The 21,417-nt window shown below is 42.3% G+C and overlaps 1 protein-coding gene across 11 annotated transcripts in view; it reads left to right on the forward strand.

Moving 5' to 3' along the window:
• Positions 1-21,417, forward strand: part of RBFOX2 (RNA binding fox-1 homolog 2) — a 173,801-nt gene that overhangs the window by 122,947 nt on the left and 29,437 nt on the right. For all 11 annotated transcript variants that reach the window (XR_010612715.1, XM_065679213.1, XM_065679171.1 and 8 more), the window contains one exon: positions 13,595-13,648. Coding sequence is in view for 10 of the 11 variants with exons in the window: in XM_065679213.1 (XP_065535285.1) it covers positions 13,595-13,648 (54 nt within the window). In the remaining variant the exon portion in view is untranslated. The remainder of the gene's footprint in view (positions 1-13,594; positions 13,649-21,417) is intronic.

Here is a 21,417-nt window from a genome sequence, read left to right on the forward strand (position 1 = left end):
GTTACTAGTGCCTTTAAAGGAATAGTAGATTCTCCTTCCCCACTGGTGGGACACGTGGTGGTGGTGTATTTGTGTGAAGGAAAATGAAGCACACCGTGAAATACTTGCAGGACTAGAACAATTGTTACCATTTACCTCAGCTGGTAAATACACATAAAAACTGTAACTGTGTTGTTCATATCAAGATGTTCAGTGTAACCTAACAATTGGTTTGGAAAGAAAAAACAAACCACAAAATAAAACTTCATCTTATTTCCCAGTAAAGGCTAGGATTAAACATTGACTTAATATATCCCTTGCAGAGCACTGTTTTTCAGTTGCTTAGGAACTTGTTGAAATATTTATGTCTTTCCTCATGATCCTCTTCTGTGATGAAAAATTGCTGCAAGGAATTGGCCAACTAGCAATTGCATGTGGAAAAGCTAGTGCAAGTCAGATGGTATTTTACATTGTGTATAATATACATTCTGTTTCTTCTGACCAAATAGTTTGCCTTCCCTAATCTTTGTATGCTATTCATCATTCTCAGTTTATAAGCTTTTTGGGGAAGAGTTTGTTCGCATGAATATAGGTGGTGACTCATTCCCTGTGAACAGAGATAAATGAGCTAGATGCTTCATGACCTAACCTACAGGTGAAGTTATCTATCTATATATCATCATCAGGAATATTTGACTTGTTTGATCCTTGACTGATGGCACATTTGGAAGTCTTCAGAAATAAATCTTATTATTTATAAAGTTTACAGTTGCTGCCCGCTTAAGATGCGGTGCAGAGGACTTAGGATAGACTTAAAGCTAAGGTTCCTCTTGCCACCTTTGGCTTTGAGTATGTACCTTGGCCCTAACTACATATGCAGCTGCTCCTCCAAATTTTGCAGTATTCCTGTTTTAGTTGTTGCATCTCTTGAGCCATCTGTGTTGTCCTAATTGACAACAGATCGAACATAAGCAGCTGCATGCACTTGCAGCAAAGGTGGCCATCCACACCTTGGGCTCTGTTAAGACTGCATCTGGAGTATTGTGTCTGGGCTCCCCAGTGCAAGAAGTGCACTTTGTGTAAGTGAAATACTGGAGCAAGCCTAGTGGGCGCCACTAAAGTGGTCAGGGGGCTGGAGAACATGGATTGTGAGCAGAGTCTGAAACCTGGGCCTGTTCATTTTTGAGAAGGGAAGGTAGAGGGGGGATATTTTTGTTGTCAGCAACTACTCGCTGAGACGATACAGAAAAGATAGAATCATAAAGTCAGCTAGGTTGGAAAAGACTTTCAAGATCATCAAGTCCAACCATTCCCCCAGCGCTGCCAAGGCCGCCACTAAACCATGTCACTGAGGGCCTCATCTACACATTTTCTGAACACTTCCAGGGACGGTGACTCCGCCAGTGCCCTGGGCAGCCTGTTCCAATGCCTGAGCACCCATTCAGTGAAGAAATTAATCCTAATACCCAATCTAAACCTCCCCTGGTGCAGCTTGAGGCTGTTTCCTCTTGCCCTATCACTTGTTTCTTGGGAGTAGAGACCAACCCCCAACCTCACTACAACCTCCTTTCGGGTAGTTGTAGAGTGATTAGGTCCCCCCTGAACCTGCTTTTCTCCAGGCAAAGCCATCTTCTGAGATGTAGCTGGATTATTTTTGGTTATGTGTAATGATGAGATGAGAGACAACAAACACAAGTTGGCACATGGGAAATTTTGATCACATTATCAGGAATTTTTCTTTTTTTTTTTTTTTAACTGTGAGGGGGTTTAAATACTGCAACATGTTGTCTGGAGAGGTCGTGGAGCCTCCATCCTTAAAGGTATTTGACTTGACTGGCCAACCAGGTCTCATTAGACCTGTTTTGAGCAAGAGTTGCACTAAATTACTTCTGGAGGTACATCCCAGCCAAAATTAGGATTCTGTGATTCTGTTGCAAGATGCCTGGGTTTGCTTCCGTCTTGTTCATACGTTAGATTGTCACAGTCTTTGACATCCTTGGGAATGTTTTCAGGGTGAAACTCATCTCCTGGCAATCTGCAGCTGCCGAATCTTCAGTCGCTTGCTCTGCTTTTGTGTTTTTAGCTTGCTTTTTGCTGTTGCAGGACTGTGCGGTAGGCAGTTCCGTCCGGTTTGGATAAACCGGTTGCTGAAATCACAGCCAGTTCTTGGACCACCTGCTACAATCTGTATTTAGCACGTCCTGATCTGTGCTACTGCTGCTCCCCTTTCCTGGGAGCTGCGTTGCTGCCATAAATTGTTCCACGCTCTTACTGCCCCTTCCCTTGGAACTGGTGCTTGGCTTGACGACTGGCCACTTTCACACTCGTTCACCTTGATGCTGTTCTTCCCTGTGCTCCTGGTGTGGGGAACATGGATGGAAATGAAAACCATCCCTGTCCTGGTGGCTCTTACCTCTGCTTTGCAGATTGGGAGGCCCAAGCAGTTTGAATGAAGGAGGCCCAAGCAGTTTGAATGAACTGTTGTCTTGAGAAGGGGCTTGTGGAAAATGCAGCCTAATTGTTTGCCTTAAGGTTTCCTGTTTTCTTTTGGGCCCATATAGTGCCATTTGCTGTACATAGAAGGGGTGGGGAAATATGCTATATGGGTTGGTTTCTGGTGTTCCTCAAGTTTAGTTTTTTATTTAGGTGGTTTAGTTTTTCTCTAAATATAATCCCGAGTTCCAGCACAGTGATGTGATTTTAAGTTGGTACATTGCCTATAAAGCCTTTTGCTAGTTCGCCTGGCCCTGTGTTTGCTGAGAGGTATGCCTGCCAGAAGAACATTCATCTTTTGGGTCACAAAAAAAGCATGTACAATTTTCCTGTAATAGAAAACTTTGCTACTTTGCCAATGAAATAATCAATGGCTCTTGCACATCTCCCTTTTTCACTGAGTGCTGCTTCTGTCGGCGTGTTCAGAGACTCAAGCAGGAGAGAGTTTCTCTCTGAATCCTCCTTGCTCCTATTTCTTTTCTAGGATCAGGATGCTTTCCCTTGGGTGACTCACTGAAACTTACCCTCTCTCCTATAGGAGACTCATGGTTGTCTTAGTCTTCAGCTGTGGCTAGCCTGTAACATCTCTCCCCCCATCTCCTCCCTCTCCCTTCTGTGTGTCAGGTCACATCTCTTCAACGTCATATCCGAGAGACTCAAAGTCCTTGCCTGGAGTGTTTTTCCCAACCTACTGTACAAAGAGAGGAATTGGGTAGACAGCAATGCCGTGGAGGAAGAAATAAATGTGGGGGGGGGGGTGTGTGGAATAAAGAAGTCCCCTGAGGATGGAGCAGCATGCAAGAGGTCAGCCCAGTCCTGCGGCGCAGAACAGTAGCTAATGCTTTCACCCAGACTTGAGTAGAGGTGGACTTCAATTGTGTTGTCCCATGTGTGCTTAAATGGATGTTACATAACACTTTCTAAGCCTTTACCATTTGAAAGAGCTACAGACTGAAGGATTTCGTGACAAATTCAAGTTATCTGTGTTTCAAACCACCTCTCTCGCCTATTATGTGTTTCTAACAGGTCCCTGAGATATCCTCAGGAATGGAGCAAACATTTCCTTATGTATATGCTCCTTATAGGGAGGCAAATAAAATAGGCTGCTTAAACCAGGTAATATTTACTTGACATTTTATGATGCCAAGAAAACGACTTCCAGAAAGCTTCTAGAAGGAATAGGTCATTTTTTAATGCACACAGTACTGCACCCACTGTGGAATAAATCAATAGTTGACCTTGTTCTAGCAGATAAAGAAGAGTTAATAGCTGACCTGAAATCCCATGGTTGCCTAGGTACCAGTGGTTGTTATTTGTCTGTATTTGCTTTGTGCAAACAGAATATGGCATCACGCAGTAATGTAAGGAGCTTTAGAAGAGTCTGTTTCTTCAAGTTTAAACAATTGGCAGGATAACTGCTTGGGAAGGTACCTTTAAAAGGGAGGTGTTAATGGAAGCTATGAAGTATTCAACAAAATCATACTGATTGCCAGAAAGACATGATTCCACAGTCACTGAAGTTGTGTTAATAAAACTCAGTATCCTGCACGTTACGGAGGGAGGATGAAGGGGATGAGGATGTAAATGGCAGGAAATACAATTGCAAACTTAAAAGAAGCAGGTGAGAAGGGAAATACGCTAATCGTGGAGATAGTGGTGATATGGGTTCAGAGGAGAAGGCATCAGATTTTTACATGCAGAGAGAAAAGATCTAGGTTGTAGGTACAATATAAAATTAGGAAATAGTTATGTAACAACAAAACAAATGAACAAACAAAAACCAAACAGAAAAAAGAACAGCAACCCCCACCCCCCACCCCCCCCCATGGTGCTGTGTTTAAGAGGTGGTATTTGGACCATATTCTGTTTTTGTATATAATTTATAACAAAGGAGGCTAAGAGTGCTTGCTAATGCTTACAATCCAGCAGATGCAGATAAGTAGCATCCAAATATAACAGCCAAAGCAAAGTTTTGTTCATTAATGTTAATTTTTAGCTAATCCTTGTGAACTGGGGGAATTGCAGAAGGCTAGAGCACTGCCCACCCGGATTCACCATTGAAAGAATTGAAATGGATGACCCAAAGAGCTGCAAACTAACTATGTATTGCTCCAAAGAGCTGCAAACTAACTATGTATTGCTCCAAGATAAAAACTAATTTGGGAGAGTTATTAAAACCATTAGAATCTAAAGAAATCATTTAATATCTATTCAGTGTGACTTCGTATAACGTAATCTACATCTTTGCAGACAAATGCTGTCCTGCCTATTTTGACAAGATTGTACAAAGCGATACTGATGCAGTTGAACATTGCCCAACCAATTGAATTCATCCAAGTGACCAATGTCAATTTTTAACAAGAAGAGTACGTATGTCGTATAAACACAACACATCAGAAGGATTAAAAACCCATTTAATGATAGATAATAGGTTGTAGTTACTGGGGTGATCAAGACTGTTTCAAGTGTCAGTTTCCCCAGGAGTCTGTGTCAGTCACAATCCTGTTCAGTGTCTGTATCTCAGCCTATGGAGACAGTGCTATTAAAACCTTGCCAGTAAGGTTTCTGGTTAAAAAACTATTTGAGGAGGAGGAAAGAGAAAGATAAGGTTCCTGTTAGAGAATTACTTGAAATGCCTGGTTAACTGATGATAAATTCAACAAAAACATGTTTGATGCAACTCAGTGCAGAGAACTGAGTATGTGGGAACCAGGATGTGCTTGCAGGTTGGATAGCTTTCTTTGGAAAACACTTGATTTGGGAGAGTACTAGGGATTGCTGAAGACAGATGCTTCAACAGTGCAAAGGGGGATGGCTTCTTAGGCTGAAGGAAGAATGTGTTCTTAATCATGTTCAAAGACAAAAAGACTGTGACTGCATAAATTTGTTCAGTTCTGAGATCAGTTTAGGACCAAAAAAATAATCTTGGGCTTTGAAGATGAATGGCTTTTTAACTGCGTAAGGTGTTGGGTACATGATTTACTCAGCTTATTAAAGAGAGGTTGGAAGATGACAAGTCTGTTCTGTACAGGTGCTTATGCATGGATGATAACTACTAATAGAGGGTTTAGGTCTTGTTTACAGTCATAATAAGATTTTCCAGTTGGACACTGAGATTTAACACCATTAACCTTCAAATAAGAGAAAATATCTTAGTCGTTTAGGCTAATTTAAACAATGGAACAATTTACCAGGGAGTGGAAGAGTTTCCGACAGTGTTAAAAACAAGTTACCAATTCTCCTCAAAATCTTACTATCCAGTTTCTGAGGGATGTCAGGACTCTGACGTGATGGTAGCAGTCTTCATAACTGCTGTCCCCTTCCTTACTGGACTATGTATACAGAAGATAAGTTTATGTTTCTCTCAACATGCTTCTGTTCCTTTCAACATTGTGCTGTGATAGTGTGTGTGGTTGTACCTCATGGATTATAGCTTCAGTCATTCCCTCTTAGGCTTCAAAAAGCAGTTTTCCTCCCAGTATAAAATTTGCTAGGATGCTCTAGTTAGTTCAGGATTTCAGAGTCAGATGGACTTCAGTCTCCTGGGGAAGATGAATGCTGGATTGGACTGCCTGCAAGAAGAAAATCCATCTGTTCTCAAGCTGAATCATCAATTATCTCCACAAAGACAAGCAAAGTGGATTGTTTGGTAGTTCTGTGCACTAAATCCTTCTTATCTATTGTAAGAGCCAATGGTACGAGGAGTCAGAATAGATAGTTCTCAGAATTTAGAATTACAGAATAGTTTGGATTGGAAAAGACCTTCAAAGGTCATCTAGTCCAGCCCCCTTGCAATGAGCAGGATTCAGCTACATCAGGTTGCTCAGAAGAACCATGTCCAGCCTGGCCTTGAATGTCTCTGGGGATGATGCATCCACCACGTCTCTGGGCAACCTGTGCCGGTGTTTCACCACCCTCAGTGTAAAAAATTTCTGCCTCCCATAAAGCCTGCTTCTCCTCTTGTAGTTTAAAACTGTCACCCCTTATCTTATTGCAACAGTCTCTGCCCATCTTTCTTACAGGCCCCTTTTAAGAACTGAAAGGCTGTAATAAGGTCTCCCCAGAGTCTTCTCTTCTCGAGTCTGAACAACCCCAGCTCTCTCAGCCTTTCCCCATAGGAAATGGTGAAATGCTCTTTGCTCAAGAATCTTCAACTTTCTTAAAAGAAGGAGATAGTAGAAGACAAAAATAAAGGAGTGTGTTGATGACAATTGCAGATGAAGGTGGGGTAGCACCTTACAGGGTGTAAATTCTCTCAGGCTCAGGCTTCAGATGGAGACACTGGCTTTTTAAAAGCATGCTCACTCCATGGCTACTACTTGCAGGCTGTTAACTGTTTCTGCTGCGGAACATCATCAGCCCAAGTTGATAAATGGTCTTTGTGTGTTACCAGCTACATCAGTAATAATGCATAGCTGTTTTATATTAAGATGACCATTCTGTCACATTTGATAACTTTCTGTTAATGAAGTTATTAATAACTTAATTTATTAAAGGTGACAGAATGGTAGTGTCTTTTTTATTTTTAGCACTGGATTTTAAAGGAGGTGATGTTATTATCCTTTTCCTTCTCTAAGCATAGTTCGTACCTCTTCTGCAAGTTTCTTTATGGTGTATGCTTGTGGTAGACCACCGCTTTGTATGACCCAAGCAACACAGCTCTGAGCTCAGATATTTTTGGAAGCTCTTGCAGCCTTTAGGTCTCGGCCTCTGGGGAAACATTTTGGCACTTTGCACTTCCTAAAATATCTCAGTGGATATAATATCTCATCCAACTTCATTCTGGTGTCAAGAGTGCAAAACACCTCCATAAGCCTGGAGTTTGAGGCTGAAGCAATGACAAGCTAGATTACAGCTCTTTCTCACCAAGATTTTGGTAGACTTTTAAGTCTGCATTTGCCAGTAAATAAATTTGAATGCACAAGTAATTCATGATACACAAGCATTGGCAGCGGTAGAAGATTACTTGTTAGGTGTTGAGGTAAATAATAGGATAGACCAAGAAGCTGTGATCTGAAGGTGTTGATGCTGTGAGGCCTGAAGTACAGCAGTAGGAAGGTAGATGAAAGGGACTCTGGTTTCTGAGTGGATTGGACACCTGAAGGAGGAAAATTTTATCTTCTGGGTATCAAGATGTATTTTAGGGTTTTTTATCTCCAAATAGTTCTGGCCACCCATCACACATAACAAGTCCTACGTTCCAGTATTGGATAGCAACCATTCTGACACAAGGTGGCCTCTTTGTGATGATTCTTGTTTCCAGGCTCTACCTGCAGTGAGAGAGGTCCAGCCCTGTCACAGGACAGGATTTTGTTCCTGCTGAAATTGGTTAGAGTTTGAAGAGGCAATGCTGTTTATACTGATGTCTTTTATGAGGCCAATTTCTGGAATCGCCTTTTGCAAAGGACTTGTGTGCTCAGTGCTGCTTGAGCATCCTGCTTTGCATAGCTGTGCTGGGGACCACAGTACTTCTGCATAGCGGTGCTTGCTGCAGCTACTGTACTGTCTGTTTCCCTCTTCAAAAGCTGTGTGCTTATGCCACAGGACATAGAAACTGGAATGGCCATCTGGTGGAAGGCAGCGATGACTGGATCATACACTTAACTGAGATTTGTTCAGGTTTTCATATGAGTCTACAGTGAGACAGGGCTGAATGTCATTTGGGAAACAATGCTGTGCTGTAGTTGGTGGATTTACTTGCATAAAAGACCTCAGTAAAATTACCTGGAGTTGTCTTTTTATAACCCAGTTTTCTATGGATTCAGTCTATATGTCTGAGTCCTCGCAAATTGAGTTTTGAGTGCATGTTGTTTTTGTGAGCATGGGTCCGAGTAGCTTTTCCATGGCAGCAGTGCCAGGTTACAGTGCAGTCATACCTCTGGGAATGGCATAAGGCAGGAAGGAGCTGGAAGGGTAGACCTGGAAGCTGGCCTGGTGTTAAGATCTCTGGACGGTACCCTGTGGTACTGTTCACCCCCATCTCACTGTTCTGTGTGAAAATCTTTTATTTATGAGTCAGAGCATAACAAATGGCTGAGAAACTACGTTCCTTGTCACTTTGTTTGCTGGGATGGCCGCGGTCTGTAAATCCTATTAGAAATCTTTGCTCTTTGTGTGGCTTCTTGTTAAAGCCTGGTTTCACAGAAAACATGTGTTTTGTTGGGCAACAGGTCAACCCTAATAAGGGCTTGGTACTTGTTTACTGTCTGTTCAGTTGGTAAATTATGGTAGTGCTTTGGTTTATAGATCCTCAGTGTTTCCATCTTCCTGTCAGCAAAGCATACTGGTGTAGCTTGGCTGAAGAGGGTTGGCTGTAGCTAGGTTGGTCCTGCTATTCTGAAGAGGTGTGACCCAGCTTTAGGTGAGGAAGTTCATGTACTGATAGCAGCATAGCTCTGGCAGACCCCATGCTTCCATAACTAAGCACTGACTAATACATGCTACTATGCGACAGATGTTCTGAGCTGAAAGTATATCCCATGGAGCTGGGAGCTAGGGTAAGGATGCTCTCTGCAGCATGGACCTATCCTGCATATGAAATGCTCTTGCTTAAGTCTGAGGACCTGAAAAGGCTTTTTGACCATCTTTGAGAAGGATCTGTTTGGCATTTTCAAGGTTTAGATAGTTCACCACAGTCATCTTTAAGTGAATTTTGTAGGGCCAATGCAAAGCTGGTGTGTGGATACAGAGCTCACTTGTGGGGATGTGAGGTCATTGTATGGGGTCTCACCGTTACCTTTTGTTGTTCTGTAATTTCTAGAGAATTTGCCTCATATTCCCTCATTAGTACCTTTAGGGTTAAGTTACTTGTCTGGCATGTTTCGGAGCTGATTTTGAAAGCTCTAGACAGGGAGAGGAGGCAGGGCCAGCTGGAACAGGGTATACAAGAGAGGCCCTACCAAACTGTCTGTGTTTTGGAAGGCAAAAGCTTTCTGGTGCCAGATCTCTTAAATTTAATATATGTAATGGAGTTACGGCCTTTGCAGGAAAAATCTGCTGCCTTCATGGCATATGGGTGGAGAGAAACACAGCGTGTATATACCTTTCCTTGCACAATACCCTTGCATCTGTGATAAGGTACATAATGTTCAAGCAAGAAAATTGGGTTCTGGTCATAGCTGATGTCTGTTAATATCTTTATGCCTCTTAAAACTGTTATTTCCCACAGCCACTGCTACTGTTATAGAGGAGATGATTCTCATTTACCTGCTTTACAGAAAAATAAGTAGGAGCTTGTACAAAGTCACTCCAGGGAATGGAGCTCTAAGATAAAATAAGATGCAGTAGCTATGCCATGGCACGACTGGAGGTGCGTGTGTCTATCAATCCATCATATGGCTTGTGCATGAGCAGTTCATGGAGGAGGCTTCTTGCATGACTTGACATGTGATGGGGTATGCTGGCTTCTTGGTCACACTACTGTGTGTGACTGTGAAGCTTTTTAAGTCATGGAGGGGAGCATCTGAAACGTGTAGTCCTGCAATGCCTTCTTCAGAAGCTCTGAACTCTGCCGAGGATTTTTTTTTCCTCAGCTGCCGTGCAGAGTTGTAAATAGAAGTTCTTGGTGAACACTGAGTGAACAAATCAAGTCTGTGAGCCAAGTGGTTCATATATTCAAGGTTAGGGATTAGAGGGTTAGTCCTCATGGATGATCTAAGTATGGGTTTTGTTTTGTTTGGATAGCCCCTCCGTCTGCTGGAAAATACAAACATGCCTGTATACATGATCTTAAAAAATTACTATGGGGGCATTTGGTGTTGACCCTTGTATTTAAATGGCCTAGCATTTTCCATACAAAAATTGCAACCTTTCACTAAGAAGCTCTTAAAACTTCCATTGTTTGCAGTAGGCTGTTGACATTTGGTAGGCCAAGCAACACGAGAGAACAAAGTGCCTTTTTATGTTCCACTAAATTAGATTCAGCTTTGAAGGAGATACAAACTGTAAAAATGGACTAGTTCTTTTTTTTCCCTGCTTTCATTCTTCAGGAAGTCTGGCATGCTACCCAAGCAGAAGCGCCTCCAGTGGTGGACCTGCTGTAGCTGTTGCAGCAGCAATGACAAGAGCCTTGGTGTTAGGAGCTGTCAGAGCAGCTGTGGCAATGACTGCAGCAGTCTTGAAGAGCCGAGTGCATGTCCTCCTGCTTCATAGCCATGCTGCTTTCTTTCAGGGAATTTCATAGAGCAGGAAACCCCTCCCCAGCAAACCTCTGTAGCTCCTGTTGTCTCTGCTTCTTCTCTCCCAAGCAGGTCCTTCCCTCCTGCCTTCTCAAACACCCTCAGCTCCTAGGTAGAAAAGAGACTGGGGCCACTTGCACAGGTGGATGTAGCCCATTGCAGTAGACATTGATGCCTGTGCTTGCTGCAGCCTTAGGATTTGGTGATCTTAATTCTGTCATCTAGGAGATTGTGTACGTCCGTCATCTGCAGGGCAGGGAGGCAGCCCTGCCACCTCTCGTGGAGCTAGGTCAGACCACTTGTGTTCAGCATTACCACCAGCTTTTTGTCAGCCACAAGACATGAAACGCACAAGACAAGGATTTCCTGTTGGTGTGGGGGCCCTGTGCGGTGAGCTGAGCCCAACGGGGCTGGCAGGCAGTGCTGGCAACAGTACCCAAGGATCCAGGCCCAGCTGGGTGTGGAGAAAGGGGAAGATGGCATGGCATAATTGTGCACCAGAAGCTGCACAGTTTGTTCTCTTTCAAGATGATTCTAATGAGGTAGAAAATGGTGATTTTTTTTATTTATTTTTTTTTTCTTCTCATGGCTTTGAAGATTCTGAAAATTATTCTGGCATTTGCATTTATTGAGAGCCCAGCTTTTCAGTGTGTGTGGCAAGGCTAGGCAGCCGAGCTGATCTGGCCAGGGGCCAGATCCTGCTCTTGGGCAGGGTGTGTTGCCTTCCACTCCCTTGTGCTTCCCAGAGCCATAATGCTTGCCTGACCCTCTGAGGCACTCCAGAGCAGTAAATCATCAAAACTTCATATTTATTCCTTTTTTTGAGCTAGTTTTTTGCAGGATTGGTGAGCTCTGTCAGTTTACCTGCAGGTGAGAATGAAAATAGGGACCAGCTTCAGGAAGCTTGTGAGACCAGACATGGAAGGACAAGGGAGCAGGGACAGCCCTGCAGCAGCCGGGAGCTGTTAAATTGGTTCAGCCACTATCGTGTAGCGACACTGAAATAGTCTAGCAAGAAGGCAATCATGACTGATTTCTTTCATGGCAGTGCCCAAGCCATATGCAACAAAGACAACAAAAAGCAATCAACAGCTAATCTCCTTTATAGAGAAGCCCACATCAAGCATGGGATAGAAATAGAAAACGTATTTTAGCTGTGATTGGCACAGCAGTGGTCAAAAGAGGATCCAGCATGGATCAAGCCTAAGCTATTGAGATGTTGAGGTTTCCAGGAAGATGCGTGTTTACATTAGCATTATTCAAACTTTGTGTAACGTAGGATATTGTGAATTCAATTGTTCTTGGGATGAATAGAAGATCCAGTATTGTCCTTAAACAATAGAACAATAAAAACAACATCTGTGAACCAACATTTTTAAAAGAATACAACTGTCTCCTTCTTAAGAATGGGAAATGGAAGCAGACACAGACTATAGCTAAAATTGTTGGAAGCATTTTGCTTGCTTACAGGCAGTTGTCGAGTGCTTGTTCAAGGGACTTAATAGCTTTTTATTACTGTACATATTCAGAACTTCTCAGTCTTCGTGTCTCGCTGTTGTAAATGTCCCGTATTTGCAAATCTGGCCACAAGTGTTTCTTCAAGCAGGGTACCCACAAAATGAGCATTATACCTACTTGGCTCCACATGGAAATGTTAATTAAAAAAAAATAAAAAAGGCAAATACAATATTAAGAGCACCATGGCAAAGAATAGTGTCCCAGTGTGCGGAGCCTGCGTTCATCATCTTTCCTAACCGTGAAACCATCCTTTCTTCTTTTGTTGGCCCTTCCTTCATTTGCTACTACCTTTAAATCTTCTGCAGGCAGCAATATCAAACCCATGTTGATGGAAGCTTTCATAAATAATGGGGTAGGAAAGATGCTCAGATATGGCATTTGTCTGAGTGCACTATGCATCTCTAGAGTGAAGACCACTCCATATATATTTTATTGAAAATGAGACCTTAGACCTGTTTTTCTGGAGAGAAGGCCTCCGGTTTGGAAATACAATATTGATAATACTTTTAGCTATAGGCTACTGTTCTGAATTTGGCCAGTTCAATAAAAATACTTACATATGTTCCAAGTAGAAGGATATGATCCATGTGTGGTCCCACAGAGTGTGATAATCTCCTTTTTAGCTTGTAGCTCTTGTTTCCCACTTTTGCTCTGTGCTGCGTAGGAGGCTCTTCGGAGCCAGTTGTGGGAACAGAGTAGTGGGGTCCTCCTTTCCCCAGGGTCTCCAGGCTGAGATAGAGGTCAAAATCTTACCATATGTGAGAAATTTGCATAGGTTATCGACAGCCTGCTGTATGTCACAAGTTGAAATTGAATGATCCTCTTTTGAAGCGCAAACTGTTAGGAAATGGCCATTTTCATGGTTTCTGAATCTGTCATCAGTTGTCGTGAAGGCTTGGAGTTTTGGGAAATAAAGGGAAGGCGGGAGGAAAAGAGATTTAGAGTTTGGAATCCTTGAGCTTGGGTGTCTTATGTGACTGTCCCCTCCAGAGAAACAAGTTTCTTTTTGTGATAGCCACTTCAGGGGGAAGATGAAATGCTGAATTGCATTTGGGAAATGCTGTTAGATGTCTGAGATGAAATCATATAACTATGTCTTAGATGAAATAGTAGAATGAGGGAAGAAAGAATTGTTTAGATTAAAAGGGAGGAAAGAAAAGCAACCTCAAATCCCTAAAACGCTTCTGGAGACTGTTTTTCTTCCTGTAGACTTCTGTGAGAAAACCTGGGATCTGTGACCAAGAGGATCCTCATGTCCTAACCCGAGAGAACTGGGTCATGTCACTGAGATTTTATGCCTTTGCCTGTATGATAGAAATGGAAATATTCTCAGCTCCCTTCTTGCACTCAGCCAGCCCCTAAAAGGTAGGAAAAATGGATTGCCAAAAGTAAATCTTTTCTTTTTTCCCCTCCTTGTCTCTCTGCAGCAATTCGGCAAAATCCTTGATGTAGAGATAATCTTTAATGAGCGTGGCTCGAAGGTAAGTCCTGTTTTTGTACCCGCTTCTCTTGTTTTGATTGCAGAGTAAAAGGCAGTTCATTGTCTAGAGAATATCCTCTGTAGAGATCAGCAGGAGTTAGTGTGATGGGGGAAGGGAAAAGCTATTTTGGGGACTGTCTCCTGTTCCCTCTGACTCCAGACTCTGAGCATGGTCATTTCTGGGCAGCATGTACAAATGCTCCTAGACACTCCTGTCCATAATGTGGGATCAGATTCCCCAGCCTTCTGAACAAGCAGGGAGTCAGTCACTTAAGCCTTCGTACCAGCCCATTCCCATTGCACTAGCAATGGGTGCCCTGTGGGGAAGGCAGAACAAGGTAAAACAGCTTTGAGTGATGGGAGACTGTTAAGAACAAAGCCTAAGGCCCCCAACCCTCAAACCATATTTCTTTTGCTCTAAAATACTTATATAGAAAAATTGTCATATCTCATATGTGAAAGGATTTTATTTACTCTATTTTGCAGACTTAGTTGGCGCTTCTGAGATACTGACCTTTCATGTTTGAGATATTTGATGCTTAATACAAGCATTCTCATTCCACTTGCCCTGCCCAGTGTGGACCTCTTCCCACTGAATTTGCGTTCACACATCTATTTTCATCTTACAGATGTGTTAAGAGGGATGCTTTGTGGAGGGTTAATGGTAATAGTTTATTTCTCTGGAGATGAGATTTCAAATGTTGCTCAGGTCAGCTGCAGAGAGAGTCAGTGATCTTTGTCCTAATTGGCAATTGGTTCTCCTCACGTAACCAGTATCACCACAATGACAAATTGATGTGATTCTCTCTCTGCCCAGGAGGTTCAGCACTGGAATAGCAGGGAGTTTTGCAGGTCAGGAGCAAGGTGCATTGCCAAAGCTCTATGGGGGAAGCTTGCACAGTGCATGTCTATACTCTGCTTGACTTAATCAATGCTAAGATTCCCATTTTCAATTAAAACAAAATTTCCCTCCTCCCCCCAAACACGTGTGTGCACATGTGTGCATGCACACAAGAGATTTTGAAGTTGCAATTCACCTAAGCAGTTTTGGTTTAGAGTCTATGTCTTTCTCTTGGATTTGAGGTTCACAGTCTTAAGGTGGCCTCTTTGCTTCAACATATAACCTGGGGTATGTTCATGTTCAGAGCCCTCTGCAAATTTCCACCCATGTTGCCCAAGATGCATTCTGAAATTCTTCAGTGTCTGTATTAGCTGGAAACCAGAAAGCGGTTCTGTATAGAAAAGGGATGAACCTTAGCCCTTTCCCCATCCTTTGTTTGTGCATAATACCATGGTTTGGGTGGGTGTTTTTTGTTTGTGGGGTTTTTTTTCTTTTTAATTAGATAGTCTGAACAAGTCAATGTCTGCATGGCTTAGCTAGAGAGTTCTACGTCCCTCTGTGGATACAAATCTATAGGCTTTACCCAAACAATCAGCTATGCTGAGTTTGTAAATATTTATTCTGCTCTCGGCTGTTCTTATGATATTTATAGGCCAGAGCTATCTGTGAATTAGTCTTGATTTTAGTCATTCCTATTTGGCTTTGGGAATAGCCTCTGGCCTCTATCAAATCCCTGCTTGTTTGGATGTAATTGCAAAAGAAAGAACAAAAATAACTGGCCTGGCAAAGTGGTGAGCTCTATCCTTCGTCCCCCACTGCCTGTGCTTTCCAGAGCAGTGTTTCCCTCTCTGCACATGAACTTCACTCCCTCTCTTCCATCCATACAACCCTGTATTAAAACGCCCACAGCTGCCCTTTCCCTTCTAGGCAACATTGACGTCGGAGGCTTTCTGTGAAGACGATTTATGGCTTATGAAAAATACCTTGTGCAGTTGTTACAGCCCAGGGCTTCTGGTTTTCAGCTAAAACAAAAGTTACTGCTGAAGAGTTCCTTGATGAATTTTGTCCTGAACTCTTAACAAATACATGAAAAAAGAAAGGGATCCAAAGAGATGTTCTTCCAGTCCTTGACCATGCAGTTTTCTACTGCTTTTTTGTCGTCGTACAGCAGAAAGCAGTTGTAAAACTGATAGCCACTATGAGGAATGGGGCAGAATATGAACAGAATGAGAAAGCACCCAAATAATAATTTCGTGGTGTCTTTGCATCCTTCTTTACCCAAAATAATTCCTGTTTTGAAAAGAATGCAAGATTATTCCTGCTTAGCATGAAAATGGGAGGCCCCAGTGTTTGAGTGGGGTGTAGCTGCACGAAGCACCTGGTATATTCACATAATAATGGAAAAGCAAGTTTGATCTGATGGTGAAGCAAAGGAAATGGATCTTTCTGGAGGCCACTCACTCACTCTTGGGTTCTTCCTCCACCTTAGGGAAATAAAATAAAAATCTGAATGCATTTTCCTGCCCTGTGGTTTCCATTCTAATCTAATGATATGAAACCTCTCTCTCTTCTTCTCCTCCTCTGTCTTGGGAATCCGAAAGCAGATGCTCCTGCTGCCTGCCTTGTGCTGTGTTCTCAATGCTCCCTTCCCTTCCCTGGGTTCCTAAGGGTTGTAGAATTTTGTGTATTATGTTTTGTAACTATGTAAAAGGTACAGTGGTAAATCCCAAACTGCCCTGGGTTCGCCCCCACCCAGTGCACAATGGGTTTGAGCAGCGCTTTGTCCCTGCCAAGCTGTGGCAGGAGAACTCTGCTGGGATCGCTCCAGTGCTGGCTGGTAGGAGGGACTGGAGGAAGTGTGTGGGTTGCATCCTTCCTTTTGAATCCACCTGAGATGAGCAGGCAGTGTTCTTCGACAGCCTGGGGGAATGATATCAAACTGGCTGCATCCTTGGGATTTCCGTGTATTTAGGAAGTTTGGTGACCAAAGAGATAGCAGCATGTGTCCTTCACAGCCTCCTCGCACCTCAGGTTCTTGCATTTGGCTTACAAAATGTCATTTGTTGGCTTTTTGTATTGCATCAGAGTAGGAGACAGTTAAATAATTAGTTTTGCTGATTCTCCTCTCAAAGCAATGTGGATCCTTGTTTCCTAACTTCATTTCTGCCCAGATTCAATCTGTTTTAGTAGGATTATGTGGTTCCTGGTAGACATCACACTGATATTCATTTGCTACATATAAGAAACAAGATACAAACTTTAAACATCCCTTCAATTTCATTTTAGTTTGTTCTTGTTTAATAGAATGACATCAGTCTTCCCTTGATGTGCTCAGGCTTTTTGCTTGCTTACAGAAAACTAGCTTTTTGCTTCTTTTATCCTGTTTACCATTACATTTCAGGTTCTGACCCATATAAATGTCTTTAAATAGCATTCTGCTCATGGTTGCAGCTTACCATGCACTTCACTGAACCATGAATAAAACACCTCCAGAGGAAGTAGAGAGAGAGGATTCCTGCTCCCTTTGTTAGTGGAGATGCATCCTCTAGATGCATATTTTGGCACTGTTGTGCTGAACCGAACAAGTGGACATATTTTCAGAATTAATGCAGTCTGCCTGTGTACTGAGTACCCTGTGGCATTCATAAAGCTGCAGGGGAAGAGAATCCAAGCTCTTTGCTCATCAGCTGTGTACCATGTGGTATGCCAAGATGTGCCCTCAATGACATTCAGAGACCAAGAGTGCGTAAGCACACAGCAAAATCTTGGCTGAATAGGAAGCAGTAGGAGTTCATGTCAGTGCAGACTGCAAGCCTGTGGTTCCAGGATAGTGTAAGTTTATACACTGCCTTCCACTTGGGAGACCCACATATCCTGAGCTTTTGCAAGGGTCTGAAGTGATACAATGATAGAAGCACTTCAGATTTAAATAAGAAATAGGTTGCATAGCAGTTTACATTGTGCCTTCACAAAGAAATTGCATCTGTGGGTGAGTTTTCTAAGTAAAGAGGTACTAACTAAAATCTTTGGCACAAAGCAGTGTGGAAACACTTAGGATTTTGGAGGTTTTTTACATTTGCAGTTAACTGTAGGTTGAGAGTATGAATTTAGGTTTTGATAACTGTGCCGAAAAGACTATGCTTGTGTGTCTGTTTATTTCTTCTTTGAATGGATTAGGTGCTTTGAGCTGAGCCACAAGTTTCCACTGAGTGAAAAAGATACCACCCCTTGTTACATAACATGAATTAGAGGTCTTGTTTTAATTTTAATTCTATTTTTATAATTTTTGTCCAAATGTCTGGAGTTGAACCAGAAATACAAATAGAGTTATTAACCCAAAGAGGCTTAAGAAATTAAGTACCAGTGACCAGTGTTGCCTTCTCAGGTCACCAAATCCTTTTATAATGCCAGTAGCAGGAAAGAGACCTGACCTGTGTCCCTTTATCCTAGCTCAGTGAAGTACAGTTTTATGCCTTCAACTCTGTGATACTAAACTAACAAGTTAAATTAGCCCATACAGTGAACTGTTTTATTTAAACTTGAATAATCAAGGCTGAAGTTGATGGCTTGATAGTATAAACTGATTTACCGCTCCCATGGGAGTGCCTTCCCAGTAGTGCTTGTTTACTGTGCAGGGAGTTGAATTGGGGGTGCTAAATTAGCCAAAAGCTGGCGCAGCAATGAGAGAGAGAGAAAGGAGCTTGTCTTCTGCCAGCTTAGCTAGTTGAACTCACAGACCATACAGTAAGATCCACGATTGATGGAGGGAGGAGGAGGAGCGCACAGCTGGGAACAATACAGGGCTGTGAAGCCCCTGACCCGGGTTGAAGCCCCTGGCCCAAGTTGGCTGGAGCTGCTCTGGAGCCCCAAGCTCCCTCTGTGCAGCTACTGGCCAGACTCCCGCTGTTCACTCCTGGCCTCTGCCCCCTTCTCAGTTTTGCAGGAGGGATTGGCAGTGCAGCAATGCAACAAGCAGAACCAGGGAAATGATCCAGCTTAAAGAAAAAGATCCAGCCCTGCAGGGTTTTATTTTGAAGGTACATTTTTGGGGTTTTAGCCTGATTAATCCCTGCATCTGATTCACCAGATTGCACAGGTACTCAAATGGGTGCTTTATACATATGCACCTGAATGCACTCAAAAGTGTGGCACAGAGGCAAGGGAGGAGCTGGAAGAGCTGCTGAATGGTGGCAGCTTGGTATACGCCGATTCCCTCACCAATTTGAAGTGTTCATTTGTGTGTAACTTCAGTAATGTGCTTCTGAATTTCATGCTGTGTTTCTGTCGGTGCATTCGGTCCTGCTCATCTCAGGTGGATTATAGCTGACACCCTCCTACTCTTTCCACATGCCTTGGAAACAGATAGCCTAAACTGCTGTCTCCTTGGCCATTTTTTTTCAGGCTCCTAGAAGTGTTTTTTCTCTCCTTATTTCCATTATAAACAAACAAACAAACAAAAGCAACCCCAAAGAAACAGAAAAGAAAGAACTTGGTTAAAACCAAGCACAGCAGCAGATAATGGCAAGGCCGGTTGCTGGCTGCGTGCTCCAGTGGTACAAGGCAAAGACGCTGCTGCTGAGGTGACTGGTCTAAACTCTGTGACAAAAGAAGGGTTAACAATGCATGGATTTCAAGGGGCTCTATTTAGTTTCCTTTGGTTTTATTTTCTTTTTCTTTTATTTTATTTTACGTTATTTTCTTTTTTTTTGTTGTTTTGTTGTTTTTTTTTCTGTTTAATTTCTGTGTTCTGGCCACACCCAGGAGAACCGTCTGCTTTTGATTTCTCCCTTTACGGTTACATGGTAAATTTTCTTTCTCATTCTTCAGAGATGGAAACATTCAAATACTATATATATATATATATATATACACATTTATTATTTTATTTTCACTGCTCATCATGTTGCTTGTTATTTATTGCAGAATCTGAGGCCAGACTAAAAGGGTGGCAGTTACTCGGTCTCTTCAGGCCCTTTGAATAAACCTGTGGGTAAAAAGGGGGTTAGTCTGGCACTGCAAATTACTCACCAGTCCTAAAAATGCTTGCTGGGGTTATTTAGTGTTTTATGGGTACACTGAGATTTAAACTTTCTGCTTGGCAGAAGTTCCTGGCAATTGCTGGTGGAGAGGAATTGTTGAAAATTTCAGCCTTGTTACTGTAACAGCATTATTAAACCAACCTAGTTGTATAATCTAAATTTTAGAAACCTGAAGTGTTTTGTTTTTTTACCAGGACTGTATCTTCTCTTCCTCTGGCTCCATACCTACTAATTATGGAGCAAACCAGTACCTGCTCTAAAGCTAAGCAAGTAAATACTGGACATCGGCCACCTCTTTTTTGTTTTCTTTCTTTTTTTCAAGGGCAAGACAACCTTGGGAGGAGAAACAGAATTGTTTGTTGCATATGTATTTAGGTACAAATTAATCCCTATTCTTTACAGGTCATCTGTGAGAAGGAATTAGAACTATATGTATGTGCTGTTTTTCTCTCCCACATCAAACATATGTGTATATATATAATTGCTAGGTTTTAAACTTAGAAATAACAAAAATGTCAAGCATGGCTCACCTCTCATCCTGATGAAAAATTTTGAATGTTTAAGAGATGCATTAAGATGACAAACCAAGGGGGCACAAATACTGACTGCCATAGTCAACCGTGTAAAGCATTAATTCAGCATTGACATTAAGTGGTTCTCAACAAAGAGAGTTGCACAAGCTAAGGACTGATCTGTCAATAAAACTAAAATTGTGGGTAATCAGTTACGTTTTTCAGAACTGGATTAATTCTGTTTTAATTCACATTGTTAATTATTTTCACATGTGGATTTATCCTACCTCGAGTTAATTTATTAAAAACACTGAAAACTCCTGTTCCATTTAAAGATATCTAATGATAATGTGGTTTTAAAATCCCGTACAGACTTCCCTAATTGCAAACAAATAGGAATTCAAATAGTCTTGCTTTGGTTCTGGCCTGCGCAGATTGATGTCTAAAAAATTACCTTCCCTGTGCTCTCTAGCTTTCAGTTCACATCATCACCGAAGACATAAATTTCATTCGGTCTCCACAGGCTTGCCTAGAACAAACAGAAATTTTAATGTAAAAAGAGGGAAATAGAGATTCCTGTTGCAGTCTTCACCTCCCCTCCTCCCCTAGCCTTTTAAAGATGCTTTTTCCCCATTATATAGAACCAGAGGGAAAGGTGTTGCTCTGTTTCTCAGTCTTGCCTTTCTCTGTAGGGGTTCTTTGAAGCAGACACGATACCTTATCCCTACATAATCAGCTTTGCTATTACACCCCCGGCACCTCCCCTGGTTCCCTGCAGCATATTTGAGAGTTATGTGAGGTTAGGCTGTTTTATTAGCCCCTATCTTTTGTGGCTCCAATTGTAATCATTTAAACAGGGGGAAAAAAAAAAAAAAAAGCTGTTCTGGAAAAGGCATGGTTTTTATTTATATAGCTTTTCATTTATGGCTGGAGAAATGAAATTATCTGAAGCTCTAAATTATTGGGCTGGAGCCCAAAAGAGCGTTCGTGTTGATCTCAACATTGCAGTACTTGGCTAAGTTTTATTATTATTGCTGTTCAGTGGGGGGGGAAAGAAAGACCCTTGCATTTTACGAATGTGTAACAGTTTTGTGCTGGAAACCTAGCTGTGGATGATAAAGGCCAGCATGTGGAAATGGCTTGGGCTTTGTAAGATCAGTATTGTAAAGACCTTTAAAAAGCATTTGAAGAATGATGGCTTGCATGTGTCTTGTTGCCAGCAGTGCTTAGAAATCAAGATGGGGGGGGTCTAGTGCCTACATGTCGACCCCAAGATGCATGGAGTGGGCTGTGAGGCTGGCATGCCGTTGCCCTGACAAGGCATAGCTGTAGATCACTTACATCACCTCCCTCTCCAGTTAGTATCAGGAGTTTCCAT

The sequence above is a fragment of the Lathamus discolor genome, chromosome 1 (genome assembly GCF_037157495.1).
Source record: "Lathamus discolor isolate bLatDis1 chromosome 1, bLatDis1.hap1, whole genome shotgun sequence".
Lineage (NCBI taxonomy): Eukaryota > Metazoa > Chordata > Aves > Psittaciformes > Psittacidae > Lathamus > Lathamus discolor.